A 22,497-nucleotide genomic window follows, 5' to 3' on the forward strand; every position below is an offset into this window, starting at 1 on the left:
CTAATATAAATATTCAGCTAAATTGATAGACATAACTTTACATTCCCAGAAACTATTTTTAAAAAATATTGTTACCATTCTGAAATAGATAGGTAAACTGATTTTCAGATTGGCTTCCTGTTCACTGACCTCAAATGCACAGCTACCCCCTGCTACCCCCATTTTCTGGATTTGCCATTTTGTAGTGCTCTTCAAAAACATGAAGAATATCCAGTGCACCATGATAGGTAATGTACAAACAGAGTACCCTAGCAGCCATGAAATACCTGAAATACACTGCGATGTTTGGTTTGATTTAGCGTGCCCCCTTACCCCTCTCTGATAAATACAGTCGGTTACTACAGAATAGCAATGGCCCTTCAGACTTTTCACAGTGGAAAGGAGCAGAAATGTGACATCATTTCTACAGTATATAGCTTTGTTACTTTATTGCCCTTAGGTTTGGTGAAGGTCAAATGATTGTGTCAATCAAGAATTAGCTAAATAGGTGTGTGTCTTTAAGCAATGGAACAAGACTACAACATTTTACTTCAATTCCCCTATAATAGTGCTCTATGTAGTGGTCCTGATTTTCCAATGTAGGTAATAATGAGTAGGAGACTATTTTAAAGCTTTGGTACCTTTCTTTTCCTTTGAAGTACAATGACACTACCCTATTTTCCTTTAAGAATTTTCAATTATGAATGACATTTATTGCATCTACTATATAATGGTCCTTTTTCCTTCATCTTTAAGGTTAAGATCTTTTGTATTGGCCAACAGTAGAGCGTAGAATATCTACGCGTCCATAAAATGTAACATTATTACACAAGACAAAAGGTGAAAAAACAAGCAGTGTCGCAAGTAATATAGCCCGGTGATATCAAATTTATTCCAGGTTCATTAATTTAAACCATAAGCATCCCCAGCTGGGACCTGAACAGCTGCAAGCTGCCCCCTCAATTCTAAGATAATTAGCAAGCTCCCGGTACAGACATAACCCATTCTCCAAATACACACACACACGCACGCACACATTTTATGCTTTATTTGGGTACTTCAAGTGTGCTAGCTGAATCTGGGCATAAATTGAAATCCAGTGACACAGACATAGATCTCCAGGAGCAGGGTTGGTGACCACTGATTTAATGTAAATAACTGAGTAATACGCAGAGTAAAAAAACACGCTTGTGTAAAAGTACAGCTCAAGAAAATTACTCAAGTAGGAGTAAATAAGTCATTTGATGGAAAAGTACTTAATCTAAACTAGTATTTTCTTTCTAGTATATAAAGAAAAGTAATTTTAGCTGGGTAGCCAAATGCTGTTGGGGTTTCAGTAGCTTGCTAGGCTTTTTGCTAGCTAGCTCATGTAAATGAATGCATGTTGCTAGCTACATAGTTAGCTATCTGTCAAAGAGGCCCTTTACACATTAGCCTAAGCGTTACACATAGACTGTAGCATCACTTAGATATATTTAACACAACAGGCAGTCGCTACTGAAGTTTAATGCAATGCTTTCCTACTGTATCTGACTAGCTCATCTAGCTTCCTCCGCATGTTGGGTGTTGAGCTGTGAAATATCTCCACGCGTTTTGGCTTGCAATATTTGCAGATCATTATCATGCTGTTTCCTTCGAAGCATTTCAATCGGACCAAGGATGTCTCCACTGTCTCGGACACTGCTGCTGCTAAGCATTTGTCTTGAAAATGAGACTTTCTGCTGGAACCTGCTTTATAGTAATTGGGTCTCAAAATTGGAATTATTTCAAATTTGCACATATTAGCTATGTTACCATCGACATATTTTTTATGCGAACTTTGGGGATAAAAAAAAAAAAAAAAAAAAAAAAAAAAAAAAAAACACCTGTTGGAAACACCAGATAATTCATTTAATTTTTTTTGCGATAAGAAGACATGCGCATAAACTATGATGGAAACACATTTATCAAATAAGTTCCTCGATGCACATCGAAAAATGTCATGTGACTTTCCCTCAACAAATCACGTGATTGGACAATTGGCTCAGAAAAGTTTTTCTGTCGGAACTGGGGCACGGTTGGTCAGCAAAACTGGACTAACCAGCGGACCAATCTCGTTGCGCAGCATCTCAAATGCTGTTTTTGTCATTCTGAAATGCCTGAGCCAAAGTCTGTCACCAAAATGATTTGGTAAAATTACCACCTTCCATTTGTATTTACACTTTGCGCAAGTTTCCCCGGAAGTGACGATTTTGTTCTCTTGAACACATCGTTGAAGTGAACCGGATACTCAAGTATACATGGAGTTTGTTACTTTCCAACCCTGACAATATATTAAGACTTAAATTTGAGCATGAATACCCGTCTTTTGGACAAATATGCCTCGTTCTAAGTATGTTGCTCTAGAACCATGCATTTATCATCATCGGAAGGTGAATGACATTTCAAAGAGAGAATTATAGAGAAATTCACATTTTCGTCTTACTGCCAACTCAAGCTACCTATTAAAGTTCAAAAACAGAGAATCTTTTACTGCGGCCAGTTCTATTATAACAGTTTCTCTACAATCCTGACTCCAAGAGGCTTTGGCTACTTATAATGATCCTCCTTACTATTAGTAGTCTGAATGGTATTAATAGTAACACTGGGAACCCTACAGTTTATTATTGCACAGTTATCACTATTATCCTGTGCTGTTCTCCATCCTTCCTTCCCTACCTGATAGCCCAGAGTCTCCCTCACTGTTGTACCCTTCCTCTGCCGCTTTCTCCAGGTTACTGAGGGATTTGCTGCGTGTGCGGAAGTTCTGTAGAAGCTTGCAGTGCTCCTGGTAGGTGATGGGGGGGCTGTCGGGACTGATGTGGATCGGTCGAGGGGTTCCGTAATAGTTCCCTAAGGAAGAATGAAGGTGGAGAAGTCGCGTATGTGGTTTATTTACCCCGGGAACCTTTAACACAGGTGCAAAACTATAATGGCTTCTAGCCAATAACAAAATGCATTAATATAAACATTTTCAAAAGCACGCATACTCTATAATGCATAACCAATCAGAGAGTGTATGACAATCATACATTTGATTGATATCAACACATAAATGCTGAACCTGCAAGTTCCCAAGTTCTTAGATTACATAATCATGTGTGCGATAGGGTTTAGAGCACAAATAATATGCATTTATTGTAACATAGCTGATTTTTCAAGTTACCTTGAGCTTTCTGCAGACTCAAGGTAACTGATATTTATAGTACTAGCTAATCAATGTAAAAAAGCATGGCTGTAGCAGTTTTTTTTTTTCTCTTCTTTTTTTCGAAAATCATTATGCTCCAGAAAAAAAAGAAAAGAAAAAAAACCCCACAGTGAAAGCAGTCCCATACTGTTTTATAGTATTTTCATCCCAAGACTTTACTGAACTGCATATTCAGTTCTTCTTGTGCTCTTGCGTAATGCTGATGATTTATTGACAGAGTAACTCGCTAGCAAAGCATAAATCCTGGCCTGGGCTGGTCTGACAAGGTGAGAATGACGTTTATGGTGCTGGGTAAATGCTGCAGCATCTTTTATGCTAATACATCTCACTCTCTTAATCAGGAGAGGGAGGTGATCCTGCCCCAGAGAGCCATAACTCACCTATACTCCCTGTGAGCATTACATGGCCGATAACACCGGTGCTGAATATTAAATTGCTTAAAGGTTTGAGAATTCATTGCTCTATATATATATATATATATATATATATATATATATATATATATATATATAATATATATATATTACTATCTAATATTAAAATGCTGTAGGATGTGATAGTGGTACTGCAGTTTCACAGGGTGGATGAAAATAGATGTTTAAACATATTTAACACTGAGGTTATTGCTTAGTAATGGATTTGTTTTGTGGCAGAAATATAACAATACATTACTATTTAAAAAGAAAACACTGCAAGAAGTCTGGGAGAAAATGGAAATGTCTGATTAATTCATGGGTCAGTTCTGCTTAAAGCTGGCAAACTCATTATATAAGGTCAGAATGAAGCCAGTATCAAGAGACCTCATATGACATATTCTTTTTTTAAACTCATCCACTGATATATTTTTTTTTTTCAGCAAAGGTCCTGTTAGAATGGTTTCTAAAGTTGGGGCCACGTCTTGAATCACAATGACTGACCTTTGAATTTGCCGCTCTCCAGCAGAGCTCCCGACTCCTCTAGAGAGAAGAATTCTTCAACAGACACAAAGTTATAATCCACTCCTGAGATCTCGCCATCTCGAGGCTGTCTGGTTGTACCTACAGTTTATATTTAAAAAAAAAAAAAAAGAACACAAAAAGTGTGTGTGTGTTTGAATTAATTTATGCCTTCATCCCTTCCTCACCTCTCTTGATCAGAAATCCATCTTAAACTCCACATAGAACTAAAAATGATGTGGTGCTCATTATTACACTTAGCTATATTGATTCAAATTAAATACACCGATCAGCCATAACATTATAACCAACTTCCTAATATCATGTAGATCCTCTTTGTGCTGCAAAACAACTCTGACCCGTCATGGCATGGACTCCACATGACCTCTGAAGGTGTGCTGTGGTATGTGGAACCAAGACGCTAGAAGCAGATCCTTTAAGTCCTGTAAGTTACGAGGTCGAGCCTCCATGCATCGGACTTGTTTGTCCAGTATGTCTCACAGATGCTCGATTGGATTGAGATCTGAGGAATTTGGAGGCCAAGTCAACACCTTGAACTCTTTGTCATGTTCTTCAAACAATTCCTGGACAATTTGTGCAGTGTAGCAGGTGCACTATCCTGCTGAAAAAGGCAACTGCCATTAGGGAATAGCGTTGCCATGGAGTGGTGCACTTGGTCTGGAACAATGTTTAGGACCCAAGATTTCCCAGCAGAACACTGCCCAGAGTATCACACTTCCGAGCCGGCTTGCCTTCTTCACATAGTGCATCCTGGTGCCATCTCTTCCCCATGTAAGCGACAGTGAGGCCATCCACATGATGTAAGAGAAAACGTGATTCATCAGACCGGGCCACCTTCTTCCATTGCTCCATGGTCCAGTTCTGATACTCGCATGTCCATTGTAGGAACTTTCACGGTTGGACAGGGGTCAGCATGGGCACTCTGACCGATCAGTGGCTACGCAGTTCCATATGCAGCAAGCTGTGATACTCTGTGTGTTCTGAAACCTTTCTGTTATAGCCAGCATTAACTTTTTCAGTTTGGGCTACAGTAGCTCTTCTGTGGGTTCGAAGCAGACGAGCTAGCCTTTGCTCCCCTTGCGCATCGGTGATCCTTGGGTGCCCATGACCCCGTCTACGGTTCACTGATTGTCCTTCCTTGGACCACGTTTGGTAGGTACTAACCACTATATACCAGGAACACCCCACAAGACCTGCCATTTTGGAGATGCTCTGACCCGGTCTTCTAGTCATCACAATTTGGAACTTGTCAAAGTCGCTCAGATCCTTACGCTTGCCCATTTTTCACACAACACATCAACTTTGACTGTTCACTTGCTGCGTAATATATCCCACCCCTTGACAGGTGCCATTGTAACGAGATAATCAATGCTATTCATTTCACCTGTCCGTGGTTTTAAGGTTATGGCTGATCAGTGTAGTTTCAGTTATATGTCATTTAAAACAGGCACTTTATCGGTACTTCCATAAAAATTCTGATGAGGATAAAGCGGTTCCTGAAGATAAATGCATGAATGAAAAGCAAGAGTGAAATATTTGAAAAACACAAGCTATTTTCCTAGCAGTAAACCAGCTAGCTAGCTATTTGCGATAGCAGGAGGACTGTTGCAAATTTCATATTCATGCATACAGTACGCATAGGACCTGTCATTTTTATTGAGGTTAGATGTGTAGAGATTTTCCTGGACCTTCTTTGTAACATTAAAGACACAAAAAAACAACTGCCAATTTGTCAAAAATGGCACATTTAGGGAAACTATAAGGAGGACCCAATCATTTTATTCCTCTTTACCTACAGCATTTTCTACTTCTACTTTATTTGTGACTGTCAGATAAGCAGGCTTGTAATGACAACGCCGCAAATGGTCCAGACCAATCCTGCTGTTCAGACACCTACATTCTGGCATGTCCTGTCAGCTCTCAGTGGACTTCTACAGGGATTCTGAACGGTTACACTCTGTCACTCCATCAATCTTCGCTTGCATTTTCCTCCTTACTGTCTGACATACACACACATACACAATTCAAAATCGAATTATGCTGCTTGATCATCTCAGTTTTATTTGTCCTCTACGCCCCCGAGGTGCGGCGTTCTCAGTTTTATTAGGTTGTGAGTGTGTGTGTGTGTGTGTGTGTGTATTGACATATTCAGCTCACATAACCAGAGGCTCAGTTTTGTTCTTCGACCAAGCTGCTTCTCACCACACCCACCACATGTCAATCATGACATGTCCAGAAGCTATTAGAAAAGGGGAAGGGTTCTGTGATGAGCCGTCTGTCCAATAATCTGAGTGACCCCAAGGGTGTATGTGTGTGTGTGTGTGTGTGTGTGTGGAGGGGGGGGTATAAGACTTGAACACATCTCAGCTGTACACAATACGAGACATTCTCATGTAGAAGCGCACTGTCTGCTTGAATATTGATTAATGGAATGCAAGAAAATAGAAACGTCTCTAATTATCATTATTAAGTAGGCTTTATCAATAATTAATGGTCTGGCTACAGGGGTCAAATGTAAAATGGCTTCCCGGGAAAGGAGACGAATGACACAGCTTCGCACTTAAGCCTTAACAGGATCTCCATGACAACATCTAGTTAGAGCTATCACTCACTGTCCCAATGTCCACTGGAAATAACTCTGTGTCACATTACTGAAGAATTCGTCCCCAGATAATGCACAGATGTGGAAAAGGGCTTTTAATTAAATAACCCTTTAGCTGCTATCTTCAAAATATAACCCTATGGATCCGTTCAGCACAACAATCTGTTCGACAGACTGCATAATAAAGTAAACTGTTATATTAATATATTACGTGAGCTGTAATAAACAGTTAAACTTAATCAAGCCCACATTCCCTCCTCTGAGAAAAGGACTTCCTCATTAACTCGAGTCAGGAGAGGACTTACGAGGATGTAAAAAAAAATATGCTTCTCCTAATCACACTGTTTTGCACAAGTTAATATGCTAGCATGCTAGTCGGCATTAATAACACACACGCACCCACACAGCAAAGTCTCTCTTTTCTTCAGACAGCCTGATACATATTCGAAAACTGAAAAACAAACAAATACATATTTGTGCTGCAGAGAGCTGTGTGACATTCACAGCACAACTAGCTAACGATAGAAAATCTTTGTGCTTCCGACAGCCTCGCTGTATCAGCCAGCAGGGTTGCCAGAGTCTTTACACCAAACTGGACTAGCTATAAAACAGCAAATAAAATAATAAGAAAAGGTAACATGTGGGGCGGCTGTGGCTCAGGTGGTTGAGCGGGTTGTCAATTAATCGTAGGGTTGGCGGTTTGATTCCCGCCCACATGACTCCACATACCACAGTGTCCTAGAGAAAGACACTGAACCCCAAGTTGCTCCCGATGGCAAGTTAGCGCCTTGCATGGCAGCTCTGCTACCATTGGTGTGTGTGTGTGTGTGTGTGAATGGGTGAATGAGACACAGTGTAAAGTGCTTTGGATAAAGGTGCTATATAAGTGCAGACCATTAAAATAATAATAGGCTGCTAGCACACCTTCGGTGCTTGGCCCCCTAAAAATGTGCATGCACCACGGTGAACTTCTTTTATAAGTAAAGACTTCCTTTTCAACTGGTCATACTTTTCGTGCAGGTTTTTAAGATGTAGTTGTTGTAGTTGTCTTCATTTGAGTGGCCACAGATCTATTTATTTTTTAAGTTGCTATTTGACAGATATAAGCCGATGTTCCACTGATTTGCTCGTGAGGCAGCGCACTCACTACCCCATTTAGCTTCCATAGAACTATAATTGCCCCTGGTGGTCAAAAATGCAAACTGCAACAAGCACTAATAGTCCACTGGGGCAAGAATCATGTTGCCTCGGGCTTGAGGGAGGAGCCATGGACCGGACAAGTAATAGGGTTGCCAGATTGGGTTAGTTTAAAAATACTTCACAGTGGCCATGATCTTGTTTAAAAGCAAATATCCAAAATCTAATTGATTTTAACAAAATCTTGAGTCTTTTTGAGTTGCAAAGTTTTTGAAATTGTAGCTGGCCTGAAATGTATTTTTTTTGCCAAAACCTGTTTATGGAAATGTGCATTTCTGTGTACGGTTCACACACTGTGATAATGATGACAAGAAAACACACCTGCTGTATCCAACACAAAGGCTCGTTCAAAACCACTAAAAACGAGCTGTGCTGGATGACTGAATGCTTTCAAGGTTGAACTGCCTATTACAGTGGGTTTTTTAAAAAAAAATCACTAGATAGTAGCCTAAAGCATACATCATTTTTGATAGCCTCTGGACTTCATTTTGTTTTAGGCTACACCGTTACTATGTTGATATCATTCAGCTCCACTAGCACACATTCATTTCAATTCCCTCCTCAAATGTATTTGTTAAACGTGAAGGACGCACTGATGATACTGGTGCCTGCTGGGGTGAAGGGAAAGCTATCCAAAAACTCATGGGGCACAAGGCAAAAAACACACTCTCCCAGTGAGGCATACATAAAACGTGCTTTATATAGGCTTTGAGATCAATTACATGGTACAAGCAGAATCAAGGAAACTCCACAATATTCTGAGGAGCTTGCAATTATTCAAAATTACTCTCAGATTTTCTGCAGATTTGGACCGAGACGTGTCATGTGATGTCATCACAACGTGCATTCAGCCAAACCCCTCTTCGGTTCACGTGCGTTGAACATGAGTACAGCTAAAAGGTCTCATTTACCAACAAACAGCACCGTGAACGACAGTGCGCAAAACAATTTCGTGCCAATTCAAGTAATTTTCTGAAAAAAAACAACAAAAAACAAGCACAAAAAAAAAACGCCTCCAACAATCACCGCAACAATCACAAACGAAACTCTGCGAAATCCTATATGGACTGACAAAGCCATTAGACAAAACAAATGCATTTGTACAGAATGTGCAATCAATTGTCTATGGAGTCATTTAAGCAGGTAACCATGGAGGCCACATTTCAATATAATTCCATTACATGCATTATTGATAAATGCTTCACGGTTACTTAATTTGCATATAATCTTTTATGACCCACTTTCATGTAGCTGGTAATGTGTAAAGCACTCTTTCTCTCTCTCTCTCTCATCCATTAACCTATTCCATGGTTTTGGTTTAATGTATGAAGCGTAATTATATTCATACATCCACTTCTCATTCACATCTCATCCATTCAGAGTTGAAATAAGTTGTAATTTATGAACAAAGCATGCAGCGGGAAAGATGGGGGATGGAAGATTAAATTAACCCTTAACCACAGCAGGGAAGGGGAATGTCTTCGTACGACTATACAGTACGCACACTAATGGCCTGCTTACTGACATGTTTTACGTGAGCATCTAGTATCGAAAACCCATAGATTAATGAGAGCTACAGTGTGGCCGGTTAATGAATCTTGGGAATGGTTTTCAGCACTTTATGCCCCACTGCAGTTATGTGATACAAACCTGTGATACAAACCTTGCAATATGATACTTAAAACTACTTATACTCTGTTTTCTAGAATAACCTGACCAGACAGCATAGCCAGGGAATGTCAATAACACACACACACACACACACCGCACATAAATATTTGGACATTACTCTCAAACGTTTCTGTGGACATGACCATAATGTAAGAAAGGTCTCCTTTGTGTTTATTTCAGCCCTTATAAATCACATACTGTAGACCTATGCGACCAACATACATGGCCTAACATATTATCAGAATACTTCTTCATTTTACTCAATTAAACATAATAATTAAAGTACAATAGTACTGTTGAATTCTTGAAACGGATTGGTCAGAACGCGTCGATTCATTTTCTCTAACATATATATAACGCGCTCTTTCTTATACATTTCTATCATTCGATTGTTCCTTACTAATAAACAGATTAAAAAGCTTGTGTCGGGGGCACGGTGGCTTAGTGGTTAGGCATGTTTGCCTCGCATCTCCACGGTTGGGGGTTTGATTCCTGCCTCCGCCCTGTGTGCGCAGAGTTCGCATGTTCTCCCTGTGCTTTCCGGGTTTCCTCTGAGTACTCCGGTTTCCTCCCCCAATTCAAAGATATGCGTTGTAGGATGACTGGCATTTCCAAACTGTCCGGAGTGTGTGTGTGATTGTGCCCTGCGATGGATTAACACCCCGTCCAGGGTGTCCCCCGCCTTGTGCCCCGAGTCATGGTGAAGCTTTCTCTAAGGAAGATGTTTATTTAAAATTGGTGGAAGGAGTCTCCAGTGTGACTGTCACTACGTTTTCCACCACAGGAAAGTCTTCAGGACAGAAGTCCTTGTGCTTTATGGTTTTGTCTTATTAATTTCAAGAGAAAGAAAAAAGAGAGGCTGGGAGGGAATGACTGTTTATAGACGCTATAACGAGGAACTCACCTGCCTCGTGAATGTTCCACAACATTAAAAGTAACTATAAATGATGAAAAAGCATGACATTCATTAATAAATTAAAAATGATCATCGTTGGCAAATTGCATTTCTGTATTAATCCGCATCATGCTCCTCCGATGTGGAATATTTCCCTATAACAACGTATCCTGTCGTATTTTATTCCCTAATTATACTTCCAAAACAGGCAATGCACTACAAGTTTTGTCCCTCCTATCACTGTCTACTGCAACACACCCTGCACCGCATCCAATTTGTTTATACTGATCTTCCCGAGCCAAGGCGAGTCAGATCAGTGAAGCCAGCCTGAGGCAGCTCTGCCCTTCTGTCTGCTTGGCTTAGTGGAAACAAACATTGCCTTTGGTTCATCCTGACAAAAAAATAAATAACTCAGCTGCACTACTCTATTTAAAGGTCTATGCACATTGTTCAATGAACTATTGTTGAATACGTTTGTGTATGGTAGCTACTGTATATTACCCGTAAACTGATTCATGTGTACCTGACTTACAAAAGTCAGCACTCATCTGCTAACATCTGCACTTGTTCATTTTAAGCTGAGAGTTAAAGCTGTGTCATTGCAATAAAGGAAACGTATTTGATTTCTGGCATCAGTTCTGTAATAAAATCCGACGTGCAGCTGTGGATAAATACTGTACGTTCCCCGAGAAACAAGTGCTTTTTTTTTTTCTGCCAGACTAAATTTAGCAGTGATAAGAGATGCTATACATGAACTGAAGCATGCAGCTGTGGTGGAAGAAGGCATTCGCCTGGCTTCGTCACAATCACGACTTCATCCCTGCTTAGACTGAAAGCGAAGACCCCCTGAAAGAGGAAAAACAAGGACGCCGCAACCTGTGTCGTCGGCGTACGCGTTTATGTGTTTGTCTGGATGTTGGCGATTCACACACACATTGAGTGTGTTTTGACCTTGAGATTACAGTGTTACGTTTGGTCCTGTATTATCTGTTTTGATTCATATGTCAGTTTGTTTATGAGATGAATGCTTATTATTCTTGGATGTAGGGTTAACAGTGGAAAGAGAGGTGATTACAAAGATGATAAAGTAGGAAGATAGGTGAATAACAGATCGAGATAGAGATCATTGTTCATTCATTTTGTGTCTTCATATTCATTTATAAAGTACATTGTGGGAAATTTTGGCTAGGCACCATAAAACTCATTGTTGGAGAAGTTCTTGGAGAGTGTGTGTGTGTGTGTGTGTGTGTGTGTGTGTGTGTGTGTGTGTGTTCATAGCAAAACAAAATGTAGGGCTTGGAAGATGGTGGGCAAAATGACCTACTTCACAGCATAAACCAGAGATTACCAGAGTCACGTCTTTACAGACTTACACACACACACACACACACACACACACACACACACACACACACACACACACACACACACACACACACACAAGGAAAGGTAAGGATAAAAAAGGCTTATGATCAGACTTCATTTTTTCATACTTAATTCCAATGTTCTCAATATGAATATATTCTGAACAACAGCATTCAGTTGTATGTGTATGTGTGTGTGTGTGTGTGTGTGTGTGTGTGTGTGTGTTTAGATAGTTATGCAATTATCCTGAAATAAAAGTGAACAAAGTGAAAGTAATCAATAGTCATATGTTAAAATTCAATAAAGGTAGTAAAATCTTCCAAATCCAATGCTTTCTCGTGCTCTTGGTCTGACCTTTGAGATCATGTGTTCAAATCTTGACGATGCCGCAGCTATTCATGGCTAGGAGGGCTGGTCTACTTTCTCTCCTGTCTATCAGTGAGACACTAGCCAATCATGGGCGTATGTAAGCGCATGTATGTGGAAGAGGGTAGATAGCACTTTCCTCTGAGTGTGTTATGCTGCCCCATGATGCTGCATGAGCAGCAGTTTGAAAATATGGTTAGCTTCACGTGTCTTGGAGGAATTATGTGTTAGCTTCCACCCTCTCCGTTTGGTAGCTATGGTGTGAAAGGGCAGTGCTGGTGGGTGGGAATTGGCAAAACACCAAACTGAGGAGAAAATGAGGGAAAAATCCAAACCGGAAAAAAAAAATAGAACAAAATATACTTTAGCGATTGTTAGTAGCTTTAGTGACTTTGACTTTGGTGATGACTTGCTCATGCCCATCTCATCCTAAGATCTTTTTTGTTGGCATGGATTGGTTGTGCAGTAATTTTCAACATATATTTGAAATGTCTATTGATGGAATTCAACAACTGACCTTTGACTTCGATTATAAGAGTGTTTCAGCAGCTTTTCCCATTAAAATTTGTCAGACTGGCCAAAATCAAGGGTGGCATTTAGCATGTACTTCCTCCAGTGACATGACAATGAGTCTTTATTGTCACATATACATTACAGCACAAAATACATACCCCAGCATGTTAGGAAGCTGGGGTCAGCGATGATACAGTACCCCTAGAGCAGAGAGGGTTAAGGACCTTGCTTAAGGGCCCAACAGTGACAGTATGGCAGTGCTGGGGCTTGAACCCCTAACCTTCTGATCAGCAACCCAGAGCCTTAACCACCAAGCCACCAGCCACAGGTGAAGCCAGCCAACCGCATCCTTTCAAGCTTTCAAGTCTTTCAAGCATCTTTTCAAACTGCTGTTTGTGCTGTGTCACAGAGCAGCATAACACACTTGGAGGTAAGCGCTATCTGTCCTCCTCCACATACATGTTCTCACAGACACCCATGATTGGTTAGTGTCACTCTGATTGACAGGAGACTCTGTCCCTCCCACCCATACATCACAGGAAAATGTGAAAACATGAAAGCAAGTGGGAGAGAGAGAGAGAGAGACAGAGATGGATGGAATTTTCCTGCTTTCCATTTGTCACAGCTACATCCACTTAATTAGAGATTTTTCGATAACAGCTAATCGAAATCTGTCTCTCATCTTAATTTTAAAAGTCAAAAAATTAACCAAAATATAATCAGGGCTAATCACAGGCATGAGAGAGAGAGAGAGAGAGAGAGAGAGAGAGAGAGAGAGATATGCTGAGAAAAATTGAAAGTGTGAAAGAGAGAAAGTTTAAGGGAAGAAAGTGTGAAAAGAACGACAGGGAAGCCGAAAACATCTTTGGCTCCAGCTCTTTTAGTTGCTACTCTTCACTTTTAAAATGTTCCGACTCACTCTCTCTTCTTCTCCTCTCTCTCTCACTCCACTTCTTCCTCTTCCCTGCTCTCTTTGCACACTGTTACTTCTGCTAAAGGTGTCAGTGGCAGCTTTCAGAAGAACAGCTTACACTAATTAAAACTAGTTTCAAGGTGTCAGTTGTGCAGTCTCATAGATTCTATGTATTAGATATTATATGCATTACAGTGTGAATGTCATATATATATATATATATATATATATATATATATATATATATATATATATATATATATATATATATATATCCTGATTTCTTCTGTTGTTGTGTATATCTCATACTAAATAGTTTTAGATCGTCAAATGAAATACAACATAAAACAAAGGCAACCTGAGTAAACACACAATACGTTTTTTTTTATTTGAGCAATCTGGTTGTGCCACCTTTAGCAGCAATAACTACAACCAAACGCTTCCGATAACTGGAGATCAAGCTTTCACAGAACTGTGGTGAAATTTTGGCCCACTCAACGTTGCTGAACTGCTTTAGTTCATCCACACTGGAGGTTTTTCGAGCCTGAACTGCCGTATAAGGTCCTACACAGCATTCAATTGGTTCAAGTCAGGACTTTGACTAGGCCACTCCAAAACTTTAATTTCAGAGGTGGACTTACTCCTACGCTTTGGATCACTGTCTTGCAGCATAATCCAGTTGCGCTCGCAGTTTCAGCTTGCAGACTGAAGACCGGACATTCTCCTTTAGGATCTTCTAGTGGAGAGCAGAATTCTTGTTTCCCTCAAATATTGTTATTGCCCAGGCAATGAAGCAGCAAAGCTTCCCAACACCATCACACTTCCACCACCATGCTTGACCATAGGTATGATGTTCTTCTGTGGAATTCGCTGTTTGATTTATACCAGATGTAATGGGACTCCTGTCTTCCAAACAGTTCCACTTTCGACTCATCAATCCACAGAACATTCTCCCAAAAGGTTTGAGGATCATCAAGGTGTGTTCTGGAAAAATTCAAATGATCCTTAATGTTCTTCTGGGTTAGCAGTGGTTTTCACCTCGCCACTCTTCCATGGATACCATTTTTGCCCAGTGTCTTTCTGATAGTGGAGTCATGAACAGTGACCTTTTCTGATGCAAGAGAGGCCTGTAAGTCCTTTGATGGTGTCCTTGGCTCTTTTGTGACTTCCTGGATGTGTTATTGCTGTGCTCTTGGTGGAATTTTGGAAGGTCAGACACTTCTGGGAACGTTCACAGGAGAAGGTTTACTGTGCCGAGTTTTTCCAATGGAGATAACGTCTCTCACTGTGGTCCTTTGAGTCCCAGAGCCTTTGAAAATGCTTTGTAACCCTTCCCAGACTGATATATTTCAATCACCTTCTTCCTCATCATTTCCGGAATTTCTTTCAACTTTGGCATAGTGTGTTACTGGGTAAGACCTTTTAACCAACTTCACGCTGTTAAAAAAGTTCTATTTACGTGTTGATTTGATTGAACAGGGTTTGCAGTAATCAGGCCTGGTTGTGTCTAGTCCAGCTGAACCTCATTATGAATGCAGTTTCATAGATTTGGGGAATTAGTAACTATGGGGGCAAATACATTTTCACACAGGCCCAGTTGGTATTTGATAACTTTCTTGCTTCTGTAAATGACGTTATCATTTAAAACCTGTATTTTGTGTTATTCAGGTGCCTTTGTTTGATTTTAGATTTTGTTTTAATTTCTGAACAAATTTAGTGTGAGATATGCAAAAAACAAAAAGAAATCAATTTTAGAAAATACTTTTCTCAGCACTGCATATATATATACACACACACACACACACACACACACACACACAGTATATGCTCTTTCATACAAATGTCATCATCAGGAGAAATATTTAACAGACTTCCAGAGCTGAGTCAAAGGCACCTTTTAAGACATGTTCAGTAGTAAGGGTGTCTAAGTAGTATTCAAATCTCAATCTAAGAGTCTTGTTGTAATTTATATACTTCTGTGTGTGTGTCAGAGAAAGAAAGCGAGAGAGAGAGAGAGAGAGAGAGAGAGAGACTCACATGGTACTGCACGCAGATAGAGATTTTCCCGTATGACTTGTTGAAGCTGACTGTCCATGCAACCAGGTGTGAAACATTTACTCAGATACAACCTCAGATCCTTACACAGTGTTGAGTCTGTAAAAGAGAGCGAGAGAGAGAGAGAGAGAGAGGATTACAAAATATGTTACATGTAACACCTCATCAGCTCCTGTCAGTCAGTTTGTAATTCCCTTGAAAAACGCTTGAATTAATTAAAAGATATCACAATATCTACGATATCTCAAAAAGGTGTACTGCGACACAATTTATCACAACATCGATATTATATCATCATATCACCCAGTCCTAGTGGACACTACACAGCTTTCCAAATCTATGAATTGCTGTGCTGCTCATACTATACAACTTTTAACACTTGCGTTATGCAGCGTGTGATCACAGACGAAGCTCACACTCTACACATTCTTTCACCTGGAGAGAGGTCTAAACAGCCTCGTGAAAAATAAACACGATAGGTGTCTATCATGTGACTTTAGTGGTTGTTTCTACACTGTTTTGTTGATGTTGTTTTTTTTAACGGAAACAAGCAAAAAGTGAACGAAGATGTTGGGAGACTGAAAAACTGGTCGGCGTGAAACTTATTGTTATGTTATGGAAATGTAGTCACCAGGCTCTCCCGCGACCCTGTGTAGGATAAATGGTATGGAAATCGGATGAATGGACGGATGGATGGTGCACTAAGATGGGCTGCCATCCATCCAGGCTCTGGATCCATGGCAACCCTGATCAAGATAAAATGGTTACTGGAGATGAAGAAGTAATAGCATATGGGCTACAGATGGCAGATAGAGATTACTGCTTATTGAATAGAGAGAAACATATGACAGACATGTCAGAAATAATAATTACCTAGCCAGTGTGAGAACTAATATGTACATCTGCATCTCAAAAAATTTGAATATCGTGGAAAAGTTCATTTATATATTTCATATATTCCAGATTCACTACACAGATTGAAATATTTCAAGCCTTTTTTTCTTTTACTCTTTATGATTTACAGCTCATGGAAATGAAAAATCCAGTATCTCAAAATATTAGAATAAAGAATTTATATCACAGAAATGTCGACCTGAGAAGAGCTTAATCAGCTAATTAACTCAAAACACCTATAAAAGTTTCCTGAGCCTTTAATCTCTCAGTCTGGTTCAGTACACAAGCACAATCACGGGGAAGATGAAAGTAAATGCTGCATTTCATTTGGAAATCAAGGTCCCAGAGTCTGGAGGAAGAGTGGAGAGGAACAGAATCCAAGTTGCTTGAAGTCCAGTGTGAAGTTTCCACAGTCAGTGATGATTTGGGTTGCCATGTCATCTGCTGGTGTTGGTCCACTGTGTTTTCTCAAGTCGAGAGTCGATGCAGCGTCTACCAGGAGATTTTAGAGCACTTCATGCTTCCATCTGTTGACGAGATTTATGGAGACGCTGATTTACTTTTACAGCAGGACTCGGCACCTGGCCACAGTGCCAAAACTACTAGTAACTGGTTTACTGACCGTGGTGTTACTGTGCTTGATTAACCAGCCGACTCGCCTGACCCGAACCCCATAGAGAATCCATGAGAGACCCCAGACACAACAATACAGACGAGCTGAAGGCCGCTATCAAAGCAACCTGGGCTTCCAGAACACCTCAGCATTGCCACAGGCCACGCCACACTGATACAGTAATTCATGCAAAAGGATTAGGAAACAATTTATGGTGCCATTTCTATAAATGGAATAAAGACGCAGTCTAGTCGGCCATTCTGCTCAGTTTCTCTGAACTACTCGTCTGCACTGCAGTGCTTTATGGGCTCTTGTGACAAGCCACTTGGTTGTTATCGATGACCTGCATTCCTCTCCCCTCTGTCAGAATGACAGACAGCACCCGGCATGAGACGACCCCGCCCCTCACTGAGATAGCATAAGCTCTGCTAATAAAACATATTTCAAAGCCATGAGAGAACATCAGTACTGACATCACTCAGACACAAACATCCCACATCCACACACGCAGAAATTCCTAAAATATGCTGTCTGTCCACCTTGTCCATACCGACAACAAACATAAAGCGTTTTGATCAAACGTTACTGTGACTTAAAAAAACAACAACAACAAAAAAAAAACGAGCCTGTTAGATACATTTCAGCAGAGACAATACAGATTGATCCACACACAAAAATAGACAAACCAAATGTAGCATAAATAAATAAATAAATAAATAAATATATTCCCTCTAGCAGGTTAGGTTTACATGATAACCTGATACAATGATAGCCTTGGACATAAAGACTATATACATACTATATCATTGCTTATTTGATTTAATTGATTTAATTGATTTCATTTAGCTTACCTATTTAACATTTTGCTGGCTCAGTATAAACATGTTGTCCATGTCTGCTTCCTGTCACCATATGGCTGAATCAAGTGGTCTTTTGCCATCATGTTTATTATTAGGGTTTAAAATCGTGCAGAGCATGTATGCACCGCATGTGCTTCAGCTGCTGAGATTACCTAAATATGAGTACAACTGAAAACTGAAATACTGAAAAACCCATGTTTTCATTCCAATAAGCACATTCTGGTCGCCTGGGAAATGTAAATGTTTCTGACAATATTGCTGAACTCTCTCTCTCTCTCTCTCTTTGTTATAGAGGCTTGCTCCTCAGTCAGTTATTCATTTCCAAAACACTGTATGCACTGCCTGGAAGGTTCGATTATTAGTTATTGCCTTATAAGAAATACAACAGTTTGTGATACATCTCAACCGTAAACCCTGGACCAAGGGCTAGAGAGGTGAGAGATGGTGAGAGATTTATTCAGAGAGAGAAAGAGATAAAGAGGACCACTGAGGAAGAGCGGGTAATCAATCTAAGCTGAGAGGGCAGCGGGGAGTCACGGTCAGGTGTAAAATATTGCTCTGCGCAAACATAACCGTTGCAGCCGTGGCTATGAAAGGATGAACAGAAGGATGAACTGTGGTGTGAGATGAAGACATAATCCTGCTGATCATGGGCAGCTCACGCTCCCAGCTACACACAAAGGTGGACTTCTAGTCAATCAAGCAAAACGTTATACCAAAAAACGTCATCAAATTCAACTGACGTGTGCTTCGCGAGTAAGCAATAACAGTCACGTTTGTTTGTATTAATTACCACATAATAAGCATTTCAGGTTAGCCTGTGATAATTGTATTAATTCTTTAGAACATTTAAGAAGTTCAACTGTGTTAAAGGTTATGCGTGAAAATTTGTCGTAAATTTGTGCATTACCTGGTGTAACAGTCTTGATGCGAATAGGATGAGGGCAGGAGTTGAGCACTCCACGTACGTCACCTAATGTCATCCCCAGCACAGGTGTCCCTCCGATCTCTAAAATGATTTCGCCAACTGTGATACCACCTCCCGGCGCAGCTGTGACAAACGGAAACTCGCCATAGTCTGCGCCGCCGCCGATGGCCACACCCAGTTCTCCTGAGCTGCCCAACAGAGGAACGAAGCTCTCCTGCACCTTGGAGCGCCAATGCAGCTTCTTCACAACCACCTTAGCCATGGCAATCGAACTGAGAGAAAAAAGGGAGAAAAAAAGCGAGTTTGTGTTTATTATACTCTATATAATCAGCTAGTTTCATTCAATACATCATCTTGCGTTAGACCAGGAGCTATAAATAAGAGCCTGATATCATAAAGCCAAAAGCCAGGAGAGCTAAGCTTTATATAAAAAATACATAAACCATGGGGTCAATGTCAACCCTGACCAGCTCTCTCATTTGCATGCATTTTGAGAGGCACGTTTGGGGCTTGGCAGACGACTCAGCAGATGTGCACGCTGCATGGGGTGGAATTAACACCGCCTGCACTGTATTCCTCATAAGCTGTGTAATTTAATATGTAAAAATTCTACTAAGAATACAAATACAGGTCACGTTTATATTATGTTCTTTTCTTAGAGCTCTTGTCACAAAACCAAAATTTTGACCTTAATACTACATTAAGTAGCATGGCTTTGTCTTTTAGGGGATTAAAAAACATTACGTCATATTTTTATTTCATGTGAGTGCAGTGCTAGTGAAAGAAAACTAAATGCTGTTAAATGAAAGCTTTGACGTGCAGCATCTGTACGGTTGGCGACTTAATTCCAAATGTTGTGTAAATATTTACACAGGGAAAGGTCCTCGTATTCAGACTCGCACGCACTTAGGTTGATTTTCTGAGCATTAAAATTACCTGCGTGTATTTATGCTCTCTTCCCACTATTTTGCGTTATCCTCCCTCAAATGCATATGTGTGAGGGAAAGATGCACACTTCCATGGTGCTTACATTGCTTTAAAAGTCTCGTCCCAGTTTTGTACATAACATGCAAGATTTATCATGTCAAATGTGACCTAATTGCCCCTGAAAATGGGTGAAAATACCTATGTTCTGGCCCATGATATCACAACCTGCACATCCATTGTATTATGATTTATTAGGTTTTTTTTTTCTTTATCACACCATACTCATATAGCAAGTATATAATTGTAAATTATTCCCTTCCTAAATTCATTACCTAATAGCTCCGTGTTACTGCATAAGTGAACGATTGGAAAGAAAGCAAATGGGAGAGCTTGAGAGCTTGCTTGTTTATGCAAGAGAAGCCTGTGTCACATCGTGAGATGTGCAGTGTTTGCAAAATACAACCATACACGGGCATGCATACAGGACGGTAGAGTAAAGGTAAGCGGCTTGTACTAATAGTATAAGCATAAACCTTAGGTTATACTATACTAAACAGTTTTGACCTGCAAGTATGGTAGGCTGTGAAATGTGTCTAGCCTCTTCATTCCCTATAAAACAGGATGACATCTGGCTTATTCCGGCTTCTTAATTACACAGAAAATGCCACAAGTGACTCAGCGAGATCTATCAAACTCAGCAGAGCGTCCATTTCTATCGTGAGGCGCATCCTCAAACAGTGTGACACACTGCAGTGCTGAAGGACTTTAAGCTTTTGTGCGAGAGAAGGAAACACAGTGACAGTTGGCCACACCGGCATGAGGGGCTGGTACAGTTGCCATGAGACACTAGAGAAGTGACAGTATGAGAACAGTGCTGTCACTTCAAGCCCTCGCTGACCCAAACAGTATAAACAAGTGTGAGCGGTGACCAATTTTAGTGTGATGAATAGAAAGGGGTGATAAAAAAAAAAAAAGACGAAGATAAAACTAACCAGACAGGATGTAAAGAAGACAGGAGGCTGACAGAAATAAAAAAGAATAGTATCATCATGATTTTACCCAAAAATTCTGGAGCTGACTTTTGGTGATACTTTAGTGCTGAGCCAGGTAGCCCAGGTCAGTTCTTTTGTAATTGGATGGGTGGTTGGTTTGTTGCTAATCTTGTCCAGCTAAGCAGCTACCTGGCAAACATTTCCCAATATTAGCAAGAACACTGGTGGAACAGTGGTTATGGCCATTGGTTACAGGACAGAAGGCCAGGGGTTGAAGTTCCAGCCACACCCAGCTACCGCAGTTTCGCCCTTGAGCATACCCCTTTACTCTATATGCTCTAGGGGCAACGAATCATATCTAACCACAACTTTCTAACTAAGCTAGGATATACAGTGCCGTCCACTAATATTGGCACCCTTGGTAAATATGAGCAAAGAAGGCTGTGAAATAAATTGTCTTTATTGTTTAACTTTTTAATCTTTTTTTTTTTTTTTTAAATCAGAAAAATACTCTGCTCTCATGGATATCAAACAATTGCAAACAAAACAGGTTTATCCGAAAAATAATAATTGCTAAATCAGGGGTGTCCGATCTTATCCGGAAAGGGCCTGTGGACCTGTGGGTGCAGGTTTTCATTGGACACCCCTGTGCTAAATATAGGTGCGCAACAATTATTGGCACTCTTTTAGTCAATACTTTGTGCTACCTCACTTTGCCAAGATAACAGCTCTGAGTCTTCTCCTATAATGCCTGATGAGGTTGGAGAATACATGGCAAGGGATCTGAGAGCGTTCCTCCATACAGAATCTCTCCAGATCCTTTAAATTTTGAGGTCCATGCTGGTGGACTCTCCTCTTCAGTTCACCCCACAGGTTTTCTATGGGTTTCAAGTCAGGGGACTGGGATGGTCATGGCAGGACCTTGATTCTGTGGTCAGTAAACCATTTTTGTGTTGATTTTGATGTATGTTTTGGATCATTGTCCTGCTGGAAGATCCAACCACGGCCCATTTTAAGTTTTCTGGCAGAGGCAGTCAGGTTTTTATTTAATATCTGTTAATATTGGCTTCCATGATGCCATGTATCCTAACAAAATGTCCAGGTCCTCTGGCAGAAAACTCGCCCCAAAACATTAAAGAGCCACCAACATATTTAACCTAACCATATCTGATGTAGAACCCGATCCCATTTGAAGTTCCAATAGTGTCTGGCAAACTGAACACGCTTGAATTTGTTTTTGAATGACAGTAGAGGCTTTTTTCTTGAAACCCTTCCAAACAACTTGATGTAGGTGGTCGCTGGTTCACCGGTTGTCCTTCCTTGGACCACTTTTGGTAGGTACAGTGAACCTGTACTCAAGATTAATATGAAATTTGTGATGTGACATTTTGACTATATTGACTCACCCCTGGCCTCATTATGTGTTTTTGGTGTTTCTCCCTAGCCCTACTTGAGACACTGAGCATTTTCACCTCCAAGTATTCTGTTTCAAAGGTCTGCAGGCATCTGGTGGAGGACGGTGACATTTTTAAAGCTACGAATATT

The 22,497-nt window shown here is 40.4% G+C and overlaps 1 protein-coding gene across 3 annotated transcripts in view; it reads right to left on the minus strand.

Moving 5' to 3' along the window:
• Positions 1 to 22,497, minus strand: part of LOC108265665 (membrane-associated guanylate kinase, WW and PDZ domain-containing protein 1) — a 68,128-nt gene that overhangs the window by 28,176 nt on the left and 17,455 nt on the right. For 2 of the 3 annotated variants that reach the window (XM_017468235.3, XM_017468234.3), the window contains exons 2-5: positions 19,016 to 19,305; positions 15,721 to 15,837; positions 4,123 to 4,242; positions 2,677 to 2,850 (exon numbers count right to left, since the gene is read on the minus strand). In XM_017468235.3, the coding sequence (XP_017323724.2) occupies positions 2,677 to 2,850; positions 4,123 to 4,242; positions 15,721 to 15,837; positions 19,016 to 19,295 (691 nt within the window). In that variant the 5' untranslated portion in view covers positions 19,296 to 19,305. The remainder of the gene's footprint in view (positions 1 to 2,676; positions 2,851 to 4,122; positions 4,243 to 15,720; positions 15,838 to 19,015; positions 19,306 to 22,497) is intronic. The other variant, XM_017468237.3, reaches the window with a different exon arrangement.

This window comes from Ictalurus punctatus, chromosome 5 (assembly GCF_001660625.3).
Source record: "Ictalurus punctatus breed USDA103 chromosome 5, Coco_2.0, whole genome shotgun sequence".
NCBI lineage: Eukaryota > Metazoa > Chordata > Actinopteri > Siluriformes > Ictaluridae > Ictalurus > Ictalurus punctatus.